Source organism: Enhydra lutris, unplaced genomic scaffold, assembly GCF_002288905.1.
Source record: "Enhydra lutris kenyoni isolate GAN:26980312 unplaced genomic scaffold, ASM228890v2 scaffoldscaffold10, whole genome shotgun sequence".
In the NCBI taxonomy this organism is placed as follows: Eukaryota; Metazoa; Chordata; class Mammalia; order Carnivora; family Mustelidae; genus Enhydra; species Enhydra lutris.
This window is the reverse complement of record NW_019154094.1, coordinates 584,377-609,552: the sequence shown is the minus strand read 5'-3', so window position 1 is coordinate 609,552 and position 25,176 is coordinate 584,377. Positions and strand designations below refer to the sequence as shown.

Below are 25,176 nucleotides of genomic sequence, written 5' to 3'. Positions count from 1 at the left end.
CCCACTTCAGTTTCTGTAGTTGCCCAGTAAATGATTACTCCCATCCACTTAACCTGTGGAGGATTTTTTAGGGAGTGCTCCAAAGTCCTGTGCATGGGTTCCCGTCCTCCCTCCCCCCAGTTTCCTGCAAACTTTCCTGATCCACTGGCTTCACCTGGAGCCTGCAGTCGGTCTTGGCTGGCTCTGCTCCAGAGAGAAGGTATTTGGGTTTGTTTTTTTGTTTTTGTTTTTAAATCCGTTTACTGTTTTGTTTACAGTACTTTTATTTTGAAAGGAAACTAAATCAGAAACCACACATAGATTTCAGTAAAATTAAATATCGTGAGAACAAAACAGCATTGTTAAAGTCTATGTGGATGATCCTATGGTGCACCTTTGTACACAGCCTTTTATACTGGCATCAGATGGGGACTCTCCTTGTCAGGCCTGGAATGAGTGAAATGAAAACCGGGGAACACACACCAGGTGATTAAATGCCATCCACCTAAAGCCTGCCCTGTGAACCCTCCCACAGCCCCACGGGAGCCCCTGCATGTCACTCTGAGGTGTCTGTAGACCTTGCCTCTCTGGAATTGAGGTGCCCTCTTTATTGATTAAAGCTCAGAGGTTGGCGAAACCCTCTTCTGTCTTTCTTGCTGCTCACCTCAGCAGTAGGCACACTTTTTGAAGGCTTCCATGCATGGCCGAATGCAGCTTCTGGGATGCTTCCTCCCTTCTCCCCATGTCCTATTCAATGACGTGTGATTCACCCTGGCCCCTAGGTTTCTCTTCCCTCTGTTCTTGCCTCTGAGAAGGCTCTTTCTGATGGTTCCACACCTTATCCCATCCTTTGGGTGCTTCCCCTCCCTCGATCTGTATGTGGCCTTCTTCCTGCTCCCATTGGGGTGCATTTACTTAGTTCACTGGCCTCTGGCTCCCATGCTGTCCTTTCTTAGCTGCCAGCTGGGCTCACCTCATGCACCCCTCATGTGCCTCCTTCCCATCAGTAGTGCCTCTGTCCCAGCTGTCTTGCCTTGATTCATGCCCAAGCACTTCTTTCCAGGGCCACATGGCCATTAGTTCTGGCCGAAGTCCCCAAAGTCTGGAGCAGGCCTATCCAGTTAAATCTGCCTTTGGAAACTATTATAGTGCACAGTATTCCGCATTTTCAAATGAAGTTCATTTGGGGAAATGCCCCTCTCTTGTCCTGAGTTCCTGGAGCACCACTCTTATGAGGTGCTCTGCAGGCTGCTGCCCAGTTCCCCACCTCCAGTGCCCCCTCAGGCTCTGATGCCAGATGACTGGTTTCAGCTCTGGGTGCTCCTTCCCCATCTTTAGCACCATGTGAGAGGTACCAGGAAATGGCTTCATATCTCCAAAGCCCCCCTACTCTCCTGTAAGTGTTCTTCCTGGGCTAGTATTCTCACACCCATCATGGAGGTTGCCATAGGAGCCTCCCTTCCCTTCTCAAATCTCTGGAGGACCCTGAGAGGGCACAGACTAAAATACTCACCTGGTGTCTTGGACACAGTTGGGCCTCATTAATACTTAAGTGTAGCATTGGATACTAAAGGCCACATCTAGACTCTTCTACATTGCCCTGCTAAAACATACCATCCTCCAGGGCCTTGGATAATAGCACTAGTATTTCTCCACAGTGTCTTCCCTCCTGTGAGCTATAAATGATTAGTGAATTATCTAGTTTTGGGTTTTGAGTGTTTGTCATCCCATCTGTGAAAAAGCAAAAGGCATTCATAGATCTCTTACTTGTTCGGTGAAAAAGAATAAAGAACAGTCTTTCCTCTTAAAGCAAACATGGATTCAGTTCTCAGACTGAGTCTGTAAGATTCAGGGTCTTGCATGAGATGGCTTTGGGCTGTTTCTGCCTGGGTCCCCTCTCTGCAGCAACCTTCTCCTTGTAGCAGTGTCCTTTCCACGTGGTCACTAGCCAGTTGACAGCTAGAACTGCAGTCAATCAGAGCACCCTGGAAGGAATGCTGTCTCCTTGACCAGGTCAGTTTTGTCAGTTCTTGGGCTCACGCTGCAACTAGGACATAGTTGTGGGGGGGTGGTCAGCCTCAGGCCAGGAGTTCCAGCTTGCCACAGCCTCCTAGGACACACTCAGCGCTGAGTTGTATTTACACAGCAAGCTTTCCCCTGTGCTTTTCAAATTTGGTAACTTGCCAGAACTGAATTTACAAAAACCTTTGTGGGGACTTTGTTTTAAATTATACTTGGTTTGGGGGCACCTGGGTGGCTCAGTGGGTTAAGCCTCGATCTCAGGGTCCTGGGATTGAGCCCCACATCAGGCTCTCTGCTCACCAGGGAGCCTGCTCCCTCCCCCACCCGCCTACTTATGATCTCTGTCAAATAAATAAATAAAATCTTAAAAAAAAAAAGATTTTATTTATTTGACAGACAGAGATCATAAGTAGAGAGAGAGAGAGAGAAGGAAGCAGGCTCCCTGCCGAGGAGAGAGCCTGACGTGGGACTCAATCCCAGGACCTGAGCCAAAGGCAGAGGCTTAACCCACTGAGCTACCCAGGCGCCCCTAAATAAAATCTTTTTTAAAAAAATTACACTTGGGGGCGCCTGGGTGGCTCAGTGGGTTGAGCCGCTGCCTTCGGCTCAGGTCATGATCTCAGAGTCCTGGGATCGAGCCCCGCATCGGGCTCTCTGCTCAGCAGGGAGCCTGCTTCCTCCTCTCTCTCTGCCTGCCTCTCTGCCTGCTTGTGATCTCTCTGTCAAATAAATAAATAAAAATCTTTAAAAAAAAAAATTACACTTGGTTTGAATTATAAAGGAATTCTTGAACAGCCAGAGTGCCTGGTGTGTGGTATGTTCCAGAAAGAAAACCATGACAGAGCCAGTGAACTTGTCCTATCTTTTTTCGTCCCCTTTGCCTGCCAGAGTGTGATTGTAAAGTCTGTCTGACTTCCCCAGCCAGAGAGGTTTTCTTATCCCCACTGAACTCCTGGGTTTATTACTAGAGATGCTCATTACATACAGGCAGTTCCTAGATTACAAAGTTGTTCTTATTTCAGGGACTGGGTTTAAAGGTGAAACTTCCTTATTCTTGCCAGTAGGAAAGTGTCAGAAAAACAGTGGACAGAAAGAATGCCAAATAGTACATGTTTGAACAGATGTTTCTTCTCATTAATAGTGTGGGAACTCTCAGCACTGCAAGTAAGGGTTGGGTTAGTGTGTTTCTGGAGGGCAGTTGGCAGTAACAACATGTACCCGGGATCTGTGTTTTTTTTTAGAGTGACTGGACCAGGTGCACAGAGTTGCCATTGCAAGGATGCTTGTGACAAGATTTGTGTTATTGGCATGTCCCGAAGCAGGGGTCGTTCGTGTGAGGGGAGGGCACAGGATGGGGTGCTGACACAGGCATTGAGCTGAGGGTCTTGCACCCGTTGTGCAGGTCACAAGAGGTGCCCATTTTTTTTTTTAATTTTTAAGATTTTATTTATTTGACAGATTGAGAACAAGTTGGGGGAGTGACAGGCAGAGGGAGAGGGAGGCTCCCCACTGAGCAGGGTGCCAGATGTGGGGCTCGATCCCAGGACCCTGAGATCACGACCTGAGCCGAAGGCAGACACCTAACTGACTGAGCCACCCAGGCGCCCCGAGGTGCCCATTTTTATAGCTGTCTAAAGTGGTAGGTTGAGTGTGGATTAGTTTGTAGGTTATCAGCAGTACCCTGTAGGATTTCTTGAATCAGCAAATAGGCATTATTTTCAGTTACCAAGGAGGTGTTCTCAGTGAGTGTGAGGCTTCACCCTGCGGACTTAGCAGTGAGCTAGGTGGGCCACTCTCCCTTCCTGTCCCCAATCACCACAAACAATTACTGACTTTGATGTTTCATGAGCTACAGGTGCAAAGAATTTTAATGTAAAGGATATATTTGAGGGCTTGCAAATCGTCCTCTCTCCTACACAGGCGAGTCTCTTAAAAACTCTCAGTTGTCATGAAAACCTGGTTTGTTGCTTATTCTGCCCCTTTTTGCGTGGATTCAGTATGTGTCCACAGCCCTTGCCTGCACCTGGTCAGTTCCTTTCTCTGAGCCCTGTGTCCCTCATGCCCCTCCCCGTTGGTGCTTGATCTCTCTTTCCTGCTGTCGGATACATCTTTGAGGAGCAGATACGGGGGCCCTTTTGGTCAGTGCATGGAGTGGCTCTCTGGTCAGCTTGACAGCTTTCCACCAGAGGAGCTCAGCCCTTGGAGGCCACAGCCATGTGTTACTCTGAGCAGTGCCCATCTGAATGCCTGGTTTCTGATGAAGGCTTTTCTCTTCCCTTGTAGAGTGCCCAGTGAAGAATGTGATGGGATCAGTAGCATGTCTGCGGAGAGCGGCCCTGGGACGAGATTGAGAAATCTGCCAGTAATGGGGGATGGACTAGAAACTACCCAAATGTCTACAACGCAGGCCCAGGCCCAACCCCAGCAAGCCAACGCAGCCAGCACCAATCCCCCACCCCCAGAGACCTCCAACCCCAACAAGCCCAAGAGGCAGACGAACCAACTGCAATATCTGCTCAAAGTGGTGCTCAAGACACTATGGAAACACCAGTTTGCGTGGCCTTTCCAGCAGCCTGTGGACGCCGTCAAGCTAAACCTCCCTGTGAGTAACCTGGGCAGGGCCCAGGGCTGCTGTCTTCTAGGTCTCTTCCCGTGTTGCTCCTGGTGAGGGTGGGCTCAAGGTCGGGGCAGAGGGTGTCAGGGGCAGAGATACCTTTGGGACCCAGCTCTGAAACCCCAATACTCACAAGGCCCTTGAGTGAGTGGTTTCAGTTGTCCTGATGGTTGGAAATAGGAAAGGGGAAGAGAACGTGCTGACTCACATAATAACTGGCTCTTAGATGTCAGGATCCAGGGGATACTATATAGAGATATTGAAATAGGGGTGAAGGTGTGCTTGCAGCTTTCCTTCCGATTCCATAGGGGAGCAGAAGTGGGAGCAAGCATAGTCCAGGTCCCCTACTTCTCAGACATGGTTGGCTGGCCCAGCGTAAGTGGATGTGGTTGGTCACACTGGAAGTGGGACTGGTTTGCTGCAGTGTCTTCTTCAGTACCGGCATCATCATCATCGTCATCACCCAGAGCACAGGGCAGGAAAAGGTAGTGGAACAGCTCCCAGGGAGTAAGCACACGCAGGGGCTGGTTGGAGAGCGGAGGTACGGATGCAGCTGTGCCCTCAGAGGCCTCTGTGCGCGCCCTCCACCTGCTGTGCCATAGCCACAGCACACTTGTTCCTGTTCTTTTGTACCCCTCCTGTTCTCTTGCCCTAGAGAGTTTTCTTTTTGCCCCATCCCTAGCAAATGGTTCTGGAAGTCAGTTTGTATCTCAGGGGAGAAACAGGATAGATGCTTTTTTTTCTTTTCTTCAGAGCATCAGGGATTGATTGTCTTTAAGTTAACCCCTGCTGGGGCACCTGGGTGGCTCAGTCGGTTATGCGTCTGCCTTCAGCTCAGGACATGATCCCAGGTTCCTAGGATTGAGCCCTGCATCGGGCTCCCTGCTCAGTGGAGAGCCTGCTTCTCCCACTGCCTGATGTTCCCCCGCTTGTGTGCACACATATGTGCGCGTGCTCTCTCTGTCAAATAAATCAACCAATTTGAAAAAAGAAAAACGTTAACCCCTGCTGTTTGCTACATCCCGCACACTCCCAGATGAGGAATTATGTGATTACTGCCTTAGCCCCGGGCGGCTGTCTGTCAGTGTTCAAGCTGCACCCGTGTAGGAGCCTTAGTGTCTGACCGGCGTCCAGTTTCAAGAAAGATGAATACAGTATTGTGACCCTCCTCACAGAAAGTGTCTGTGGCAACTGTCCAGTTATTTCTGTCTGCTGAATAGGTGTTATGCATTTGGGAAGAGCAAGTCAGGAGGATGCATGGCAGGTCTGGATCATGAATCGGCTCAAGAGAGGGGATGGAGACAAAAGAGGGTCCTTGTGAGATCTGGGCTTCAGAGGCCACTCTTTTCTGTTGACCACGAGAAGGAGTAGAGGCAGACAACCTGTCACTGGGGGAGGTTCTTGGGAGAGCTTGCTACAGCATAACCTCGGTCTGGCTAGTGGGCTAGACTGGGCCAAGCCACGCAGGGTCCACAGGTGAAGGTGACCTCAGAGTAAATGCAAAGGATGGGGACAGAAGGGGGGGGGTGGAATGCAATGGGCCTGAGGCTTTGACAGCACCAGAGGGCGGTGGGAGGCCTACAGAAGAGCCAGGGGAAACACCAGCAGAGAACAGTCCCCCCACCCCCGCCCCATTCCCACATCAGAGGCTACAGGGAGGTCAAAGAGATGAGGATTCCGACCTGACCCTCCTGTTGGCCTTTAGGAGGGCATTGGTGACCTTAGGAAGATGTGACGCAGAAGTAAAAACCAGATTCCCGACGGTGTGAATGAGAAGGTGAGGATGCGAAGCCATCATTTCAAGAAATTTGGCTTTGAAGGGAAAGCGCGGCAAGGCGAGAGTGGAGGAGGGGTTGGTTTGTTACAGGAAGACACAGAGGGCTTAGAGGGTGAAGACTGAGGAGAAGGGGGTGGTACTGGGGGACCTGAGATCCCGAGGAGGCAGTGTCCCAGCCAGCGGTACAGACATGGGTGTGGGTGGTCTGTAAGGCCCAGTGGTTGGGGAGTTGGAGGTCATTCCAACGTGGAGGCCAGGCTCCCCAGAGGTCACAGGGTGAATCCCTGTCTCTGTGACTGTTGGACGTCACCGTCACCCTCAGCAGCTCTGACTAGGAAGAAGAGGCCTTTGGAAGGTGCCACTGGTCTGGTGTCTTCAGGAAGGTGGGAGAGCAAGGAGCTGGCCCAGAGAAGCAGGGCAGGGCTGGTCAGCTGAGAGCCACGTCATGCTTAAAGCCTGGTTTTGCGGGGACCTCCCCCCTCCTTGAGGAAATGTTAATACAGCCACCAAAAGAAGGGTTCCTTCTTTTTCTCTTTTCTGACACCTTCCAGGAATCTTGACCTGAGTTTTGGCCTCTGATCCTTGCTGGACTTCTCGCTAGAATGCCTGCCTCTCTTATTCAGTAACTGTGTATAGTTGGATTGTTATGCCCCTAAACCCACTGCCCCCTTGTCAAGTGCACTCTGCCCTCAAGCACTGTCCTGTCTGGCCTTGAGCCACTTGACAGACTATGGGCAATTCAAGCACTTGACGCCACTGTGGGCCATAGAATAAGGTATGTTTCCACTGGGGCACATATATTTGGCTTTGGCAGGTCTCTTGGGAAAGGTGGTCAGAGCCATAGTATAGCATAGAAAGTCTGGTGCGGTCTGTTGTCCTGGCCTCCTGGCCAGGATACCCAGGCATGCTTGTGCAGCCCTTGTCAGGTCAGGGACGTGATCTCTGCCACTAGTTTATATGTAAACTAGTTGTTTTTGTTCCTTTCTCATGGGTGTCAGAGCAACCTAAAACCTCACACACTGTGTTCACCTTTTCAGTACTGTCCACCATTTCCAGGCAGGAGCTTGGTACTTGCTAAAGGATAGACCTGTCTTTTCTGCCATTGGTTCCCACTTGGACTTGTTCTGATACCCCAGTCATACCCAATTACGGGAGACTCTGAGATAGCGGACTGTGGAGTGGGCCAGATGACACAGGTCCCCCTGCCTTGGCTCTGTTTGATCCTTCTATCTGGAAACCTGGTGTGTTGCCTATTCTGCCCCAAGATACCCCTGTGGCAGTTTTTAAAAATAAACATTTACTATAGGTTTAGATTTAGAGAAAAGCTGACAGTAGTAGAGTCTGATTTGAAGGGCTTTAGGGCATCTGTACCTGCTATCCAGCTCCTTCTGTTGGGCCCTTGTAGAGTAAGATCTGAAGCTTTGAGGGGTGGGGTCTGTGGATTTTTTTTAACTGAGGATTGTACAGATTGTCCAGATTCCTCATTAACCTGGTTAGTTGTTCAGATGTATCCAGGTACCACTAAGGGATCCTTAGAAAGACTGTGCTAGTAAAAGAAATGGAAGTGCGATGAAGTTGAGTGAAGGCAGAGGCTTCTGCTCCGGGGTTCATCAGTGTGCCAAGAAGCAGGGAGTCCCGTTGTTCCAGGTGGGCTTTACCACTGGTTCCATAGGATTTCGTGTTTTATGGACCAATAACATTTCAAATGGTAGAGGAAAAGTAGAACTTGCCATGGATTGTTTCATTAGGTAGGAAGTGCTTTTAAGAAGGCTGTATGTTTTCCCCATTATTTATTAAAAATTAAAGGATTTTACCACCACCACCACCAACAGCAACAAAAAATAGAAAAAAAAAAAAACCGTAGATCTCTGTAAATACAACCTGTTCCCAGACCAGGCAGTTGATACACTTGCACATTTCCCCTCCAGATTGCCACCCAACATTTAAGAATTCTTCCCTGATTCACTTTATCTTGGGGTTCCCCTTGAGATTGCTTGCTGAGACCATGGAAGAGCTTCGGTCTGTGCTGTGGCTCTCATCTGTGCTCCTTGAGTGAGATCCACAGGCCCACTATGAGTGCTGCATGGCCGGGGAGGTGACACTGGCCTTTTGCTCTCTTTGCTCTTCAGGATTACTATAAAATCATTAAAACACCTATGGATATGGGAACAATAAAGAAGCGCTTGGAAAACAACTATTACTGGAATGCTCAGGAATGTATCCAGGACTTCAACACTATGTTTACAAATTGTTACATCTACAACAAGGTGAGATGTGGTGGAAGATGTCCAGCTGCCCTGAGGGGAGGGGAGGGGTGGAGAAGAAGGCTGGCATATCTGGAGTCTGGGCAGGGGTGCTTGGGAGCAGGTGGGATTAGTCTAATGGGAGATCATTTGGAGCAGAAATAATGGGACCCGTGGTTTTGCCTGTGACAGGGTGTTTCTTTTTCGGGGAGGAGGGTGCTGGCCTTGTTTGACTTCCAAGCCGTCCTTGTTAGCTTGAAGCATGTGCTTCCAGTGCCCTTGGGATTTTGGTTCTTGAGCATGTCTAGAGAAGGTGTGAGGAGGACAGTGACGACTCATTAAAAAGTCCATTTGGGTGATGTAAATGGTCAGGAAGGAGCCTACTAAAATGTAGTTGTGCAAAGGTGTGCTCAAATTTCAACGTGAGAGAGGGTGTGCTGGGGCCCACTGCTTCTGAAACTATGGACATGACCACTGACAACTGGTGGCCATAGAATTGAATGTCCCCTGATCTCACATGTAGACCTGAAAGTCACTTCTTAACCCCGTTAGCCAAACCTTTTGGCTCGGCTGTGCCATGAAGCCAGATCATTTGTTTACAGTTCAGACCACAGATGTGATTAAAACCAACCCTTTCATATAGAACGGCTCTGGAGGGAGACCCTATACAGAACTCAGCTTTTGGCCTCTGCTGGTGTAGTGGGTAAAATTGCCCAGAAGAGATGGGTAGGTGAGTTTCTTGAAGTTTACTGTGTTTTTTTAAAGTCTTAGCTCCCACCACTAAGTTTAAGTGACATGTGCACAGAAAAGGTTCTTGGGTTAGAGCTGAGTGGGAATAGCATGTCGTAGATGAGGCAACAAAGTGGGGACCCATAATGCAGTTCAAGATAGGCATGGCCCCGAGCCCCGAAGAGCTGCCTTGAGGGTACACTGGGGAGCATTATCAGAGCCCTGCTAATGTATCTGTGGCAAGAAATCCTGTGTAATGCAAGTATTTATAGTGAAGTTGAATTGTGTCAGAGGAGGGCTTCTGTCAGTGATTGGCAGGGCTTGTTAGATACTTAAGGCATTAAGATGGCTTCTCAGGCCAGAGCTTAAAAGAAGAGAGGGAGGTGCAGGTGGATGGGTGCTGGTTCAGGCACATGAGCCTTCGTGATATCTGGTGGTGTAACTGTTGTGGCCCTTGAGGGTTCAGATCGGGAAGGAGCCCGACTGTGACACTTGATGCTTTGGAGCAGGGAGTGGGTGGCACAGGGTGGGGAGCTCTTGCTCCGTCTGGAGAGGTGATGAGGGCTTTCCGATGTTCACCCCTGTGTCTCCTTTTCCAGCCTGGAGATGACATAGTCTTAATGGCAGAAGCTCTGGAGAAGCTCTTCTTGCAGAAAATCAATGAACTGCCCACTGAAGAAACTGAGATCATGATAGTCCAGGCAAAAGGAAGAGGACGTGGGAGGAAAGATGCAGGTAGGGTACCTCCAGTGCACCCAGCACTGTTGGCCTCACACTGAAACAGCAAGGACATTGGCTTTCCTGTTCCCCAGTCTTTGGTCCTTCTCCAGGTTTGGAGGGGGTGGGAGGGGAGGGTACTCTTAGTGTTGGACACGCCCCAGAGGGTCACTTGACTGGGTGACCTCCCACAAAGTAGAAATAATTGGGCCCTACCTTTTGATAGACTTTGGTTAAAAAGAAAGTGTAAATTTTGCAAAGCATTTTTAAGTTTTTTGAATTCTTCACTCCATTTTAGAGAAGAGAAAATTTGGCCAAGGGCAGTTTTAATTCATAATCCCTTCTTGGAACCTCAAGGTTGGTTATTTGAATTATTTTAAGATGCTTATATCAGAGCCAGGCCTGCCTTACGATGCTGCTGAAGTCGAAGTGAAGCCCTCCACTCTTTGCCCCGTCCCTTAGCCTGACGCAGGATAAAGGCTGGCTGGCGGGGAGACAGTGAGATGTTTCTGTCTAGGAGAAGCTCCAACAGCGGCCTTTTGCGTCTTGGCCGTCCTCCGCTCCGTGCTGAGGTGGCCCATGCTGTGAGTTATTTGCTTCTCTCCACAGAGGGCTTTCACCTGGCTTCCCACCCTGCTCAGAAGTGCTGGCTTCATGGGAGCAAAGGTGCTTGGCTGGATCCCAGGCAGTGCTGAGGGGTAGCCAAGGAGAGGTGGTCCTGAGGGTCACCCCTTAGCTGTGGATCCGGCTAAGAGGTGTCCTGTATCCTTAACATCCAGGAGTCCTGCCCTTGTGGCCTGGGACCAGGAGTTTGGTTTGCACATGGGACAAATGCGGGGCACTGTGTGTTTGGGCTCTCGCGCACAGCTGCAAGGAGGCAGTCTGAGCCGGTCACAAAGGGCAGCAGCCGTCCAGCCTCCTCCTGCGGCTCAGGGAGGTGGAAGCTTGCCAGTTTCCAGAAACCTTGGCCAGGGCTCCCAATGCTGGCCCCTTGCCAGAATTGCTTACTCAGAAGGCAGCGCTTCTGGGAATGAAGACAGCTCTGTCCAAAAGCGCCAAGGAACGTTTTTCCGCTCTCCATCTACCGTCCTGGTGCTAACTCTCAGCATGTGTTTCCTGCTCCTTTGGCCCAGGCCTCTGTGCTTATGAAGGCGTCTTTGTGCCCGATTTGGGGCTTGAAGCCAGGATGCCTCAGGAACTGTGGAATGCAGTGTGCCACTGCTCTCAGAGAACCCAAGGGCAGGTGGACCAGTTTGGCTGAGGTCTGGGGTGTTCGAGTTGTTCTGTCTCTAAGGCTGATAATCACTGCGACAGTGTGTGCCATGCCCGTGCGGATGTGTGTTCTCCCCATGTGACAGTGTTCCCATAAGGTCAGCCAGCGTGTGTCGGGCTCGGCATCTAACCACCTGTCCCTTTTATGATTGATAGGGACAGCAAAACCTGGCGTCTCTACGGTACCAAACACAACGCAGGCATCGACTCCTCCACAGACCCAGACCCCCCAGCAGAACCCTCCGCCCGTGCAGGCCACACCTCACCCCTTCCCTGCGGTCACCCCAGACCTCATCGTCCAGACCCCCGTCATGACAGTGGTGCCTCCCCAGCCACTGCAGACACCCCCACCGGTACCCCCTCAGCCACCACCCCCACCCGCGCCAAACCCCCAGCCTGTGCAGAGCCACCCGCCCATCATCGCGGCCACCCCACAGCCTGTGAAGGTGAGCATCCCGTGCGTGTGTGTGGCCCAGCCCGGTCGCTGGCGGGCTCCTACCACCTCCGCTAGCGCTCCTTCTCTTGTCTTCTCCATAACAACGAAGCTGGCAGGAGACAGTCACTTGTCCCTGCCAGTGCTTCATGTAGAGCCTGGCCTGGTTCTCCAGGCACTTGCAAGTATTTTCTGGGGGGATTGTATAGTGTTTATTAAGTCACAGCCTCGAAGCTGCTGCCCTGCTGGCCCACAGATTCCAGCGTTGAGAACCACCTCCCAGGGGCTTGCTGACCTCCTCTCCTGTATTTCTCATGTAGACTGTGCATATTTGCAGATGTTGCCTAAATAGTTTCTAAAACATGCCTCCTTGTGGGGGTGGGGGGCAGTGTGACGAGGCTTGGCTCTGAGTGACTTCCCTGGCGTTAAGTAGGAAGCTGCTTCTATAGCTTTCTTTGGGCTCCAGTGAGCAGATTCTGCACTTGGGTGTGTGCTTCCTCGTGCCCCTGGCCAGGGTCCTGTCCCAGCTGCAGAGCAGAATGGTGGGACAGGGTCTGTTCTTGCCTTGGTCCTTCACCCATGGAGTTACTTTTGAGCCCCATCCCCCAAGAATGTTGGAACCCTAGAAAGGACCTGGCTTCAGAAGTGACCTGAGGGCCACTTGTGCCAGCTGCCACCTGTGACGACGCTTGTTGCACGTGTGCTCTTGGCAGACAAAGAAGGGAGTTAAGAGGAAAGCGGATACCACCACCCCCACCACCATCGACCCCATTCATGAACCACCATCACTACCGCCAGAGCCTAAGACCACCAAGCTGGGGCCCCGGCGGGAGAGTAGCCGGCCTGTGAAGCCCCCCAAAAAGGATGTGCCCGACTCACAGCAGCACCCAGTGCCAGATAAGAGCAGCAAGGTCTCGGAGCAGCTGAAGTGCTGCAGTGGCATCCTCAAGGAGATGTTTGCCAAGAAGCACGCAGCCTATGCCTGGCCGTTCTACAAGCCTGTGGATGTAGAGGCGCTGGGTCTGCACGACTACTGCGACATCATCAAGCACCCCATGGATATGAGCACGATCAAGGTAAGCAGATGCCCCTCCCAGAGCTGGGGGTGGGGCTTCCTGGGACAGAGAAGGGCAGAACCTCCCAGGCTAGTCCAAGAGGAGGGCCCGGCCTTGGGCTCTGCTGAACTGTGCCCTAGTAGCGTCTCTCCTCCTCAGCTCAAAGAAGCCCTGCGCCCCCTGCTGGGAATTGTGGAGACAACCTCCAAGACAATGTGCTTGGGCATTTTCTTCTCAGACAGCACTGTTGCCCCCTTGTCTAGGGACAAGCCCTCTGAGACCTTGGGTCCCACTGTCCATAGGCACCTTGCAGAGTAGATGCTCCAAGACAGGTTGAGGGTTGGTGACTTTGCCAGGCTCTGTTATGCAGGGGGCCTTGATGTCACCTCTCTGTAAGAGGCACACAGTGCTGGCATTTTCATTGTAGTATTATTTTGAGACCGTTTTGATTATGTTTGTTTATTTTATTTTTTATTTGTATTTTCTTTAAAGATTTTATTTATTTATTTGACCAAGAGAGATCACAAGTAGGCAGAGCAGCAGGCAGAGAGAGAGAAGAAAGCAAGCTTCTTGATAAGTAGAAAGCCTGACGTGGGCTCGAGTCCAGGACCCTGAGATCATGACCTGAGCCGAAGGCAGACACCCAACCGACTGAGCCACCCAGGCGCCCCATGTTTGTTTATTTTAAACTGTTTTGCGTTTTTATTTGGGACTGGAATAAGCCTGCCAAACATGGGACAGGCGGGGGTGGGGCATAGTACTTGTGCCCCCCCCCCACTTTTTTTTTTTTTTTAAAGATTTATTCATTTTAGAGCACATGAGCATGTGGGGAGGGGCAGAAGGAGAACGAGGAGAGGGAGAGAGAAACTTTAGTAGCCTTCTAGCCGAGCGTGGAGCCCGACTTGGGGCTTGATTTCATGACCCGAGGTGAATCGAAGAGTCGGACACTTAACCATCTACGCCACCCAGGGGCCTCTGGTTGTGTTTCTTTTCAGTGTCCTGTTCTGTGTCATCAAGACAAGTGTATGTCAGGTCAGAACTGGTCCTAGTCCTCCCCTTATAGTCTGGCTTAAGCTCTTCCTCCATTTGTTCTGTGTCCTCTTTCCCCGTAGCCCATCACAGTGACCAGGGTGGGTGGGGGTGGTAGCAGGGCATTTCCCAGCCCCGAGATTTGCTCTTGTGTGTCTCCTTGTCCACTTGACATAGAGAAGAACCAAGGTGTTGATGACCTCTCCTCTGCTCCACTGAGAAGCCAACTTGCTCCTACAGACAGCTCTCCTGGTGTCACATCCCCATTGGAGCAGGGGCAGACATAACCAACAAGGGACCTGTCTTGTCTTTTCAGTCTAAACTGGAGGCCCGTGAGTACCGTGATGCTCAGGAATTTGGTGCTGATGTCCGATTGATGTTCTCCAACTGCTACAAGTACAACCCTCCTGACCATGAGGTGGTGGCCATGGCCCGCAAGCTCCAGGTAAGGTTCTGGGGAAGATCTGGGCACAACATCCTGTGGTAGGCAGGCTGGAGTCCTGGGTAGGCCAGATCTCCATGGGCCTTTGTATGTTTTATATCTTTCTTTTGCTTTGGTATGATGCCATGTTGTTTTGGGCTCAAGTCAGGTTGACGTGTCATTTTACATTGAGATTATTTCATTATAATTAAAGCAGGGTGGTTAGTTTGGGTCTTGGGTACTTGGGGTTTTGTTCTGGGGTGTCCCACTGAAAGTCCCCTGCCCAGTAACTGCATTTCGCTGCCCTTGGCCAAGAAGAATGCAAGTGCTATGAATGGCCCAGTGTGTCTCCACAAAACAGACCTGTCTCACATTGGTGGATGACACTCTTAAAAAGTAGTCACGTTGACAGAGTTGTGAGCTGAAGTAACTGTTTGCCTGTGGGCACTTCTTCACTGGAGCCTTGAAGTCTTTCGCCTTCTTGCTGTAGGGTAGCTGCTTGTTGGCATTCTGGGAGGCCACATTTCCCTTGTGGTTGTCACTGGGGATTGTGGTACCTTCAGGTTGAGCCGGGCAGTGCACACGGTCAAGCAAGTGTAGGTGGAACGGAGGGGGGCAGATGACCACATAATGTATGAACTAACTTCATTTTGCTCCATTTAAAAAAGGAAAAATGTACCCAGATTTCAACAGTGCTTATCTTTGGGTAGAGAGATCAAGGGTTAAGAATTAGGGAGAATTGGGTCACCCGGCTGGCTCACTCAGTGGAGTCTGCCACTGTTGATCTTAGGGTCGTGAGTTTAAACCCTACACTGGGTGTGGAGATTACCAAAGGGAAAAAAAAATCTCTTAAAAATATGGAGAATAGGGGTGCCTGGGTGACTCAGTGGGTTAAGCTTCTGCCTTTGGCTCAGGTCGTGATCTCTGGGTCCTGGGATTGAGCCCCACATTGGGCTCTCTGCTCAGCAGGGAGCCTGCTTCCCTGTTTCTCTGCCTGCCTTTCTGCCTACTTGTGCTCTCTCTTTGTGTCAAATAAATAAATAAATAGATAAATAAATAAAGTCTTTTAAACAGCATATGAGAATAAAATCTATATTTAGTACTTTTATATAACTTTGAAAAAAATTCTTTAAAATTACACATGTAAACAATTCTGGCCTTTTCTCCCCAAGACCCTAGGTTGCTCCTGCTCTCAGTCAGGGCAGGCCCTGGGCTGGGTTACCTGCCATCACAAGGGGGCAAGCAGTTTGGTTGGAGCCCAGTGCCAGTTTGCACATCTCCTGTCCTACTCCTACATGAAGGCTGGGTGAGCGGTGGTTCCTCACACCTGGGTTTCCTGGCCATCTGTGGAGTGCTTTCAGGGCAAAAGTGAGGACTTGCCTTTGGCAATCTGTGGCTCTGTTCTGCTCAGAGGCTGCCTGAGCCCTGTTGCTTACCTGCCTCCTAATGCTGTTAGCTCCACATGTTGTCCCAGACTCACCATCATAGTGTCTCCTACCTCCACACACTGTATCCAAGGCGTGGTCTTTCCTGTTCCTTCACTTGGCCCGTGGTCTGGGTCTTGGGCCACCTATGGTTCGAAGGGTGTGTCCTGAAGTTCTTATGGTAGATTAAAAAACTTATTACTAGTATGAACCTGGCTGTTATTTTAATGGCACACTCAGCCTCAAATGTTCTTACAGTTTCTGCTGTTTGTTTTTTGGTCTTATTTCCGCTGAGGTGTTCCCCCCCCCAGATTGGGGGGGTGGCTTTTAATTTGGTGCTCTCTGATTTCTTCACAAAGCTGCCCTTTGTTTACTTCTGCATTTCCCATCCTTAAAGGAGCTCAGACTTTATAATTTTATGTCAATTCTCACATGTGGCCACCAGGTGGCAGTGGTGCCCTCAGATCTGTCTTCAACTTCCTCTTGTGAGGACTGGGGAAAGGGAATAGGTTTTGCCCAGATTTATACCCATACCCTTTATTTGCCCTTTTGCAAACAGCTAAACCAAAACAAGTTCTCTCTAAGCACCAAGATTGCTATTCTGAGCTACTTTACTTTAAAAAGAACAGAAAAGAGAATCCTCTAGTATATTCTAGTGCGCTCTCTCCAATTTCCATGCCTGTTTGAAGTGTTTTGGTTTTTCTTCATTTCATGCCCGGGAGTGGCATGAACATGGCCCAAACATGTGGTTTACCCATAGCAAGAGCGCTGAGCTGTTTTCCATACAGTACCCTTTTCCTGGACATTTTTTTTTTTTTTAAAGATTTTATTTATTTGAGAGAGAGACAGAGAGAGCATGAGCGAGAAGGTCAGAGGGAGAAGCAGACTCCCCATGGAGCTGGGAGCCCGATGCGGGACTCGATCCCAGGACTCCGGGATCATGACCTGAGCCAAAGGCAGTCGTTCCTGGACATTTTTGTTGCAGACACCAGGCTGGACTAGATGAGGTCCTTGCCCTGGAAGAGGGTGCATTTCAGGCAGGGGCAGTGCCTGGGAGCCATTCGGCACGGGGCTGCCTCTGCCCCTAGCCTGCTTTGCCCACCTCAGGGTGGGTTGCAGTGTTATTGGAAGTAATGTCACTTCTCCATTGCCACAAGGCAGGTAGAGGTATCTGCTTCAAGTGCAGAGTTGCTCTGAAGGGCTTCTTGTCTGGAAGGGAGTTGCTGTGCTTGTGGCATTTCAGGCTTTTTCCTCTTCTTTTCTAAGCTTTCCTGGATCAGCATGCTTTAGATGGCTAGATTGTCCAGGAGGGAGGAGGAGCAACAAAGTCCCTGTCCTTGTTTGCCTCTTTAAGAGGTGTTAGACCTGCCTCCTCTTAAGTAGATTGTGTCCAGGGACTGAGATTTACCAGAAAAGTTATATGGGAAATGATCCACTGTGTTTTCTTCTTCTGGTCTCTAAAGTCCAGGCCTTTAGAAAAAATTCACATCCCACCACCTGGCAGCCACGGTCACAGAGACAGCCAGGAGTGTCTGGACTCAGGGTTGCTTCGGCCCAAGGGTGGCTTGGGCTAAGGCCTGCCAGCCTACCTGGTAGGCCCAGAGCTGCTGGTGGTACTCTCCACTGCTGTGTCATGAAGTGAGGAGTCACTTAGGATATTTTGGTACTCATGTAGATCACCAGACTTATATTTCAAGAAAAAGTGAAAATTCAAGGTGGTATACAGTTATTTTTATAGCAAGGAAAAATGAAAACTGCATTGGGAATCCTGCATTAGATATCAGAGGCAGGAAACTTTTGAGGTGTGCATAAATGTATGTGTCTGGATGTCCACTCATGGCTGCATCTCTAGCATCTGGCACCTAGTGGCCTGCCACTGCCTGTGTTCTCCCCACCACCACCCCCAGCCCCATCCTCTGGGCCTTGGTATGCCCAGGTATGGCCACACCCCACAGCCACATCCAGACTTGGCCCCCCTTGACCTTTGGGCACTCCAGCAGCTGGCTTATCTAGAGGGGGCGTGGGGTGTGCTTCCCCATGAATCTGATGCAGCCCAGAGTAGGTGACCCAGTGAACATTCTAGCAAGAGGAGAGGCATGCTCTGAAACCAGCGTGCTTTGCTGATTGATGCTTAGAGTCTTAGTGTGGGTGGAGGCGATGGCATAGGTGGGAGAGCTGGCTCCACCCGGAGACCTTACCAGTCCTAGTGTGGGAGGTTGAGCCCCTGTTCCCCTAGAAAATGCTGGTTGTTGCTATTCACTACCCCTCACCAGCACTGTCCTCCCTCACAAGACCTTCGGCCGAGGTGCGTTTCATTTGGTTTTGGCATCCTCTTGCCTGGCTGCACACCCTTTCCACCCATTCTCCAGCTGGCCACCGGGATGAGCACCCGGATTCATGAGTCACACCTTTCTCTCCTTCGAGCCATCCTTGCTAGATCTCTGTAGCTGTTGGCATCGTGTCTCCCACTCATCCTGAGCTTTCAGGTTTCTCACAGGCTTTCCGCCACCCTCTTTCTGTTTCCACCTTAACACTTAGAGCACTTTACAATTTTCACGTTCACTCCTTGAGGGCAGGGAGCACATCGTTTGTGTTTACCATACAACAGGCCCCGGCAAGTGCCAGCCTATCTCAGCCACTTGGGAAGGTTCTTCTGCAGTAGTCTTCGGCTCACTGGCAGTCGGGCCAAAGTACATGTCCCAGGATGTCCCCCACTGGAGCCAGAGCAGATGGGAGGAGGACAGGCCTTGTAGCTGGGCGTGTCCAGGAAGCCAGAAGACCCAGCTTGCAGGCCCTGTAGTGCTTTCCCAGCCAGCCCACCTGGCCTCCTAACTTGTGCTCTTCTCTGTTTATGGTCTTGGAATGGCAGGGCCCTAGAGTACCCTTGAAGTGGAAGGAGGCCTCAGGATGAGTCCCACCCCCCCCCCTTCCACAACAGCTACAACGTGTTGGGAAGCAGCAGGATGTCCTTGTGGCACGGGTAGTGTTGTCTGGCAGCTGGCCGGAGAGGCTGGGTGTACGTAGATAAGTGGCATGAGGCAGCTCCCACCTAGTAAAGGCTCATCTCCCAGCAACACCGAGTACTTGGCCGTGCTTCGCCTTCTCCTCCCTTGGTGGGGTCCTGACACTTCAGGCACACTCCTTTATCCTGCGCTTTGCCCATATCCAGGGCACTGTGGGGCACGTCTCCTCGGTGGCCTGGGCAGTGACAGTCTCTGCTCATCCCCTGGATGTGTAATTCTCCACTGCCCTCAGACCTGCTTCAGAATTTATTTCTGTGTGAAGTAAAAAGGCGTTACCCTTTCAGTACTTAGTCTGGTAGCATAACCATTTAGACAGCAGTCTAGGTTCTCACCTTACTGGGAGGAGGAGCTGCCTTGAAGGAGGCTGAACTGGGTGGAGGGGACAGCACTGCAGTTGTGGACAAACCTACTCTGTTGCCGGGGTCACCATTCCCAGCTGCCTTGGGGCGGGGAAACCTGAAGCTGTGTTTCCAGAGATACAAGGAGAGGTTTCTAGGGCCAGCTCTGTCAAGTGGACCCTAGTTTGTTTGACACAGCAGCACTGGAGCTTGCTCCCGCAGCCCTCTTGGGCCATGCTGCTCCGAAGTATCGACTCACGCTTGGGGAAGGCCTCCTTCTTACAGGAGATGACATGTTGACAAACGTTTTCCGGGCTTAAAGCAGGTCCTAACATCCTGCTGGGAAGGTAGCTGTGTTCCCTTCACTGCTGTCCTCTGTCCTGAGTCATTACTGGATTTATGGTCCCAGAGCCCTCAGGGTAGGAAGGGACCCACCAGCTGGCTGATGAGGCAGCACAGACGGACCCACATGCCCAGGCGGAGCTGTTGCCTCCAGGCTTTGTGACCCCATGTGGAGTACCATCAGATTCTTGGGTCTTAGAATTGGAAGGTCTCAGTCTCCCATCAAGGGATCCTGTGATTAATAGCCCTGGGACCTTTGCTTGGGTCCCACAAGACTTAACTCCCTCCTGCAGCCCATCCTCCGGACCCTCTATAGCCATTCTCCTATACTTTCCCACCTTGGCCGGGCATGCCCTGGAGACACCTCAGCCAGTGGCATGGCTCTGCTCAGTTACATGCCCTGCAGGTGATTTGAGGAGTGGGGAGGCGGACACACATGTGCCCACTGTAGCAGAGGCTCAGTAGCCTCACTGGATATTGGCTCCGTGCCAGGTACGTTTACTGCAGGGCTGGGCCATTACATGTGCTGTTTCCTTCGCCTGGAATGGTGTCCAGAACTATAGAACGCACCCACTTCCTGCAGGAGGATGACCCCGAGGTGTGTAGAAGCTCCTGTTCTGTTCACTGCTGTTGCTTGGTGCCCAGCGCTGGCATCCAGAAGGGTCCCTCAGGAAGTGCTGAGTAAGCACCGACCTGATGAGAGCCTTAGGGCACTCTTTGTGGGTCCCTCCTTTGACCCGTCATCTATCTCCAATCCCCAAGCAGCCACCCTCAGTGGGCCAGCTGCCACCTGTGACCTGGGTCACATGTACATACCTGGGCTGTCTCTCCTGGGGAATGGGGGCCAGGCCATGGCAGGAGCATATTTCATTTCAAAGTGAAATTCGTGAGGAGTGTTGGAAGAGCTGGCAAGGGGCCTTGGCCCACCCCTTGCCTTAGTGGGCAGAGTAGGGGGGATCATCATCAGCCCAGCCCTCTTTGACCCTCCTGCTTACTTCCTCTTGAGTCAACCCTAGCAGCCAAGGAGGCTGTGGTGATGCTGAGCCACATCCCAGGCAGCCCCCTGCCACACATGCCTGGGAGCCCTCATGGGCATGGCTTCTCCCCCACCAGGATGTGTTCGAGATGCGCTTTGCCAAGATGCCAGATGAGCCAGAGGAGCCTGTTGTGGCCGTGTCCTCCCCGGCGGTGCCACCCCCCACCAAAGTGGTGGCCCCACCCTCATCCAGCGACAGCAGCAGTGATAGCTCCTCGGATAGCGACAGCTCCACTGATGACTCTGAAGAGGAGCGAGCCCAGCGGCTGGCAGAGCTCCAGGAGCAGGTGAGGATGGAGGCGGCCCCATTCGCAGTCCCCCAGAATCCATAGACTGGGCAGTCAGTCTCTCCCCACAGGTCTCCATGACATGGGGAGTTCCAGCAGGAGCAGGATTCCCACTGGTCTCCCTGTGCCGGGTGCACATGCATTCTAAACACAGAGCAGTGTGAAGCCGTCTGTGCTTCAGAAATCAGTGTATAATGTTTAACTCCCCCAGAAAACTTAAGCAGTAGTCTGCTCTTGACCAGAAGCCTTACCTGTAACGTAGTCGATGAGCTTATGCTTTATAGGTTACGCTCATTACGAACTGTATTCTTAACAATAAAGTAAGCTGTTAATAAAGTGAAAAAAACGTAAGCAATAGAAGATACGCTTACAGTATTGTATTGATTGTAAAAAACAAACTAAACAAACTACATGTAAGTTGACCTGCATAGTTCAAACCTACGTTTTTCAGGAGTCAGTTGTACATACATAGGTGTTTGTTGGGGAGATGTGGCTGTTCTCTGGGTAGAGGTGAGGCTTCTAGACCCTTCCAGTATCTGGAAGGAGGAGCCAGAGCCAGGATATCCATCTCTCCTGGGGCCCTACAGGCCAGAGATCAGGGCCACCCTTCTAGGCACCCTCCTTCTGGATGGTCATAGATGGGCATAGATGCCAGCTCCCCTGGCAAAGAAGGACACTGGCCACCCTTGGAATCTGTGGCCTGGGTGGGCACGGGCAGTTTGAAAATTTGGTGAGGCAACAGGTCACAAGGCTGAGGGCCAAGCACTCTCCATGTGCTCCCCCCGCCCCGCTCCCTTACACCTGGGGGTGCACACAGAGACCAGGATGATGGGTGTGTGTGTCTTGCTTGTCTGTTCCACAGCTCAAAGCCGTGCACGAGCAGCTTGCAGCCCTCTCCCAGCCCCAGCAGAACAAACCAAAGAAAAAGGAGAAAGACAAAAAAGAAAAGAAAAAGGAAAAGCACAAAAAGAAAGAGGAAGTAGAGGAGAATAAGAAGAGTAAAGCCAAGGAACTTCCTCCTAAAAAGACCAAGAAAAATAACAGCAGCAACAGCAATGCGAGGTCTGTGCCTCCCCGGTGTACCTTGGGTGGGGACCCCCCTGCCTGCCATGGTGGGTAGGGAGGCCGCCTCTCTGACCTTTCCTCTGGGATGGATCTTTGGCACCCACTGTGTTTGGGGAAGGTGGGAGGAGGATAGCAAGTAGCATGGAGTGGAAGGCGAGGACCAGGGCATGGTTTGCAGTCTGTCACCAAGGGGTGCTCCTGATAACAGCCTCCCCTGTTTCCCTTGAAGGCTTCTGGGTGGGGGTGTGGAAGCTGTCCATCAAGCCCCAAGTGGAGGAATGGGTGCCTGGCTTTCCCAGGACACCCGTACCTCACATTCCTGCATCGTCCTTTCGTAGCAAGAAGGAGCCAGCGCCCATGAAGAGCAAGCCCCCGCCGGCGTACGAGTCGGAGGAGGAGGACAAGTGCAAGCCCATGTCATATGAGGAGAAGCGGCAGCTCAGCCTGGACATCAACAAACTCCCTGGTGAGAAGCTGGGCCGAGTGGTGCATATCATCCAGTCACGAGAGCCCTCCCTCAAGAACTCCAACCCTGATGAGATCGAGATTGACTTCGAGACTCTGAAGCCGTCCACCCTGCGAGAACTGGAGCGCTATGTGACCTCTTGTTTGCGCAAGAAAAGGAAACCTCAAGGTGCTCTTGGGCTCCCCAGGGTGGGGGAGCAGGGTGTGTTCTAGCCATCCCAGCCGAGAGGGAGGAGGCTAGCCGCAGTTCACTTTGCCTTCCACACGTGCCCCTCTCCCTTTGCAGGCTGTTTTTCCAATTATAAAAGCTGTGTTCTAAGCAAAGAAATCTCGGGGGGTGGGGGTGGTGACGTTGCCCTGGACTGTGGGTGCTGTTCTTGGCCTCCTAACTGGTACCGACCTGAGTCTCCACCCCCCACCCCCCACCCCCCGCTCATGCACCTCAGCAGCCCCTTCCCGGAGCAGCACGGCTCTTACTCTTGCCTCTGAGCCTCCCCCAGTGCCAGCCACCCACCCCCCGCTGCCGCCTCTTTGCAGTAGGCATGGGGGTGGGGGAGGTCAGGAGAAAGGATGGTGTAGGTCAGCATTGTCCTGCCTGCTGTTCCCTCCACAACATTCTGCCAGGCAGCTCTTTCCTGTTAGAAATGCCTTGTCTTAGCTCACAGCTTTTGTCTTGAGACCAGTAGGACTTAGGATCCATGTCAGAATGTGATGCACAGCCTCTCTCAGCCTGGACTGCTTCCTGAGGTTCTCGGGCCCTTCCATGGGGTGCTGCCCAATGACGTTCTGCCCTCGGTCTACATGCCGAGGTGCTGGGGACTCCTGGGATTCTTTCATGTCTTACTTTGTCTTTGCTGTCATGTCTTCTTTGGGTCACCTTCACCTACTGCCTGAGAAGTAGCCGAGGGAGCCCCAGCAGTTGCTCATGTTAGGGAATCCCCTCCTGCCTTTTTTGGACTCTCTGAGGAACCCAGCACAAGGTATTCTGTGGGGTCGCTTGAAAATTCTGGTATTCAGCCAAGTTTTGGCTGACGTGCAGTAGGCTAGCAGTTTATCACGGGGAGATATGGGACTGGTAGCAGCCCCCTCTGGCTCACAAGCCACCAACTCACTGCTGGCCTTTCTTGCAGGCTGTTGGGGTGTGTCTGTGGCCAGCGGCAGCCTCCTTGATCAGGGCCCTGCCTGACTCAGTCCCTGTTGTTTTATTACAGCTGAGAAAGTTGACGTGATTGCTGGCTCCTCCAAGATGAAGGGTTTCTCGTCCTCGGAGTCAGAGAGCACCAGCGAGTCCAGCTCCTCTGACAGCGAAGACTCCGAAACAGGTTAGGTGTACTTCCTTCGTGACTCGTCGCATTCCTGCCTGTGTCAGGCTTAGTTATGTGTTCAGGCTGCTAGAGACCAGAGATGATGGTCCTAAGAACTTTCTGGGCCGCCATGGTGACCCTCTCCCTGGGGCAGTGGGTGACCCTGCACCCTGAGGAGAAGTTGCTGAAGGTATTGACACTGCACAGTCCTGGGGGGCTTGGGGGCTTGCTGGTGAGGACTTTGGGTATTGGGGCCCAGGTGGTGGCATTGACCTTAGTGTGACCGTGCTCAGTCTTACGGTCTTCCCGATGCCTCAGTCGCATGCAGCATGGCTGTTTCAGGGGATGTGCTTTTGCAGGTGTGGCGAAGTCTGCTATCGCCTCTGCTGTCACCTAGGCTCAGGGCATTACCTTTCTCCCCAGAGGGTGCTCACAGCTGCACTGGCTGCTCCTTACTGTGCATGCACTTGGACCACCGTGTCTTGCAACCTCTAACGGTTCCTCTCTCTATGTTTCATGGGCCTGCACGTGTGCCCCCTGGTGCCCTAGCAGAGCGCCACATACCCCCCTGCCCCCAAGCCTGAGCAGCAGCTTCGGTGTGGGGGGTGGGAGCGAGTAAGGGCAGGCAGATGCTGAGAGCTGCATGGTGGTAGGGAGAGGAGCTTTTCCTCCAGATGTGTACTTTCCTGATTATTCTTGGGGAGCAGGCAGGTGCTCACACTGGCCCGGAGGAGAGGCTAGAGAAGAAGCCTGGCGCCCAGCCTGTGTTGTGAGGTGGAGCTGGCCACGTGTGCCTGGGTGAGCATGGTTGCCCCTGGGCAGGTCTACTCCATCAGCTGAGCAAGACAGTCTGCAGACCACTGGAGAGCCAGCTCTGGGGCCTTAGGCACGCCCCTCCAGGCAGGTTGTAGTATGAGTATCCACAGTGGGAAACGTGTTTGGGCAACAAAGACCCCTGGTGTTTTCTTTCATAGATCTACCCCCTGTCTGGCATTGTATTCTTACTGGAGATAAACAGTAAGCCCCACTTAATCAGTTCATGAAAATAACGTGATCTGATCATGCCAAGGAAGTGTGAGGATTGCTCCCCCTGCCTCCGTTTCGGGGAAGCGGAGGATGGGAGGGCTTCTGGGTCTTCTCATTCTTCCTTGTCACTTTTATGGTAAAGAGTACCAAACTTCCCTAGTGGGTTGGAGGGCTGCCTTGGGGTAGGCTAAGGGCTTCTCCAGGACTCCAAATTCTGTAGACCACCTCATTTCCAGGGGGTTCAACTGAGACTCATTAAGCTATATTCTGTATTTATTGAGCTCTGTTGTATGCAGAGACAGCTGTGGGCAGTTTGCGGCCTCCTGTCTCCATCCTTTGTCCTTTTCTTCCTAACCACCACCACCCCCTCACCATGGCTTTTTAATCTGTCAACCAGCAGGGGGCGCCACAGCCCATGCCTGCCAGGGAGGCCTGGCCCCAAGCCAGGGCCCTCTGCCCTCAGTAGGATGAATGGCCATATTCTTGGGCCCAGTTAGCATTCCTGGTGGCCACTGACTTCTCACTTTCAGTGCCAGCCACGCCTCGGGTTTGCCATTGCCCTGGGCTTTTGCACC

The 25,176-nt window shown here is 51.8% G+C and overlaps 1 protein-coding gene across 4 annotated transcripts in view; it reads left to right on the top strand.

Moving 5' to 3' along the window:
- Positions 1-25,176, top strand: part of LOC111144354 (bromodomain containing 4) — a 92,281-nt gene that overhangs the window by 52,168 nt on the left and 14,937 nt on the right. For all 4 annotated transcript variants that reach the window (XM_022498618.1, XM_022498614.1, XM_022498616.1 and 1 more), the window contains exons 2-11: positions 4,285-4,603; positions 8,522-8,659; positions 9,964-10,099; positions 11,510-11,799; positions 12,500-12,862; positions 14,187-14,315; positions 20,532-20,741; positions 21,604-21,803; positions 22,145-22,440; positions 23,483-23,593. In XM_022498618.1, the coding sequence (XP_022354326.1) occupies positions 4,319-4,603; positions 8,522-8,659; positions 9,964-10,099; positions 11,510-11,799; positions 12,500-12,862; positions 14,187-14,315; positions 20,532-20,741; positions 21,604-21,803; positions 22,145-22,440; positions 23,483-23,593 (2,158 nt within the window). In that variant the 5' untranslated portion in view covers positions 4,285-4,318. The remainder of the gene's footprint in view (positions 1-4,284; positions 4,604-8,521; positions 8,660-9,963; positions 10,100-11,509; positions 11,800-12,499; positions 12,863-14,186; positions 14,316-20,531; positions 20,742-21,603; positions 21,804-22,144; positions 22,441-23,482; positions 23,594-25,176) is intronic.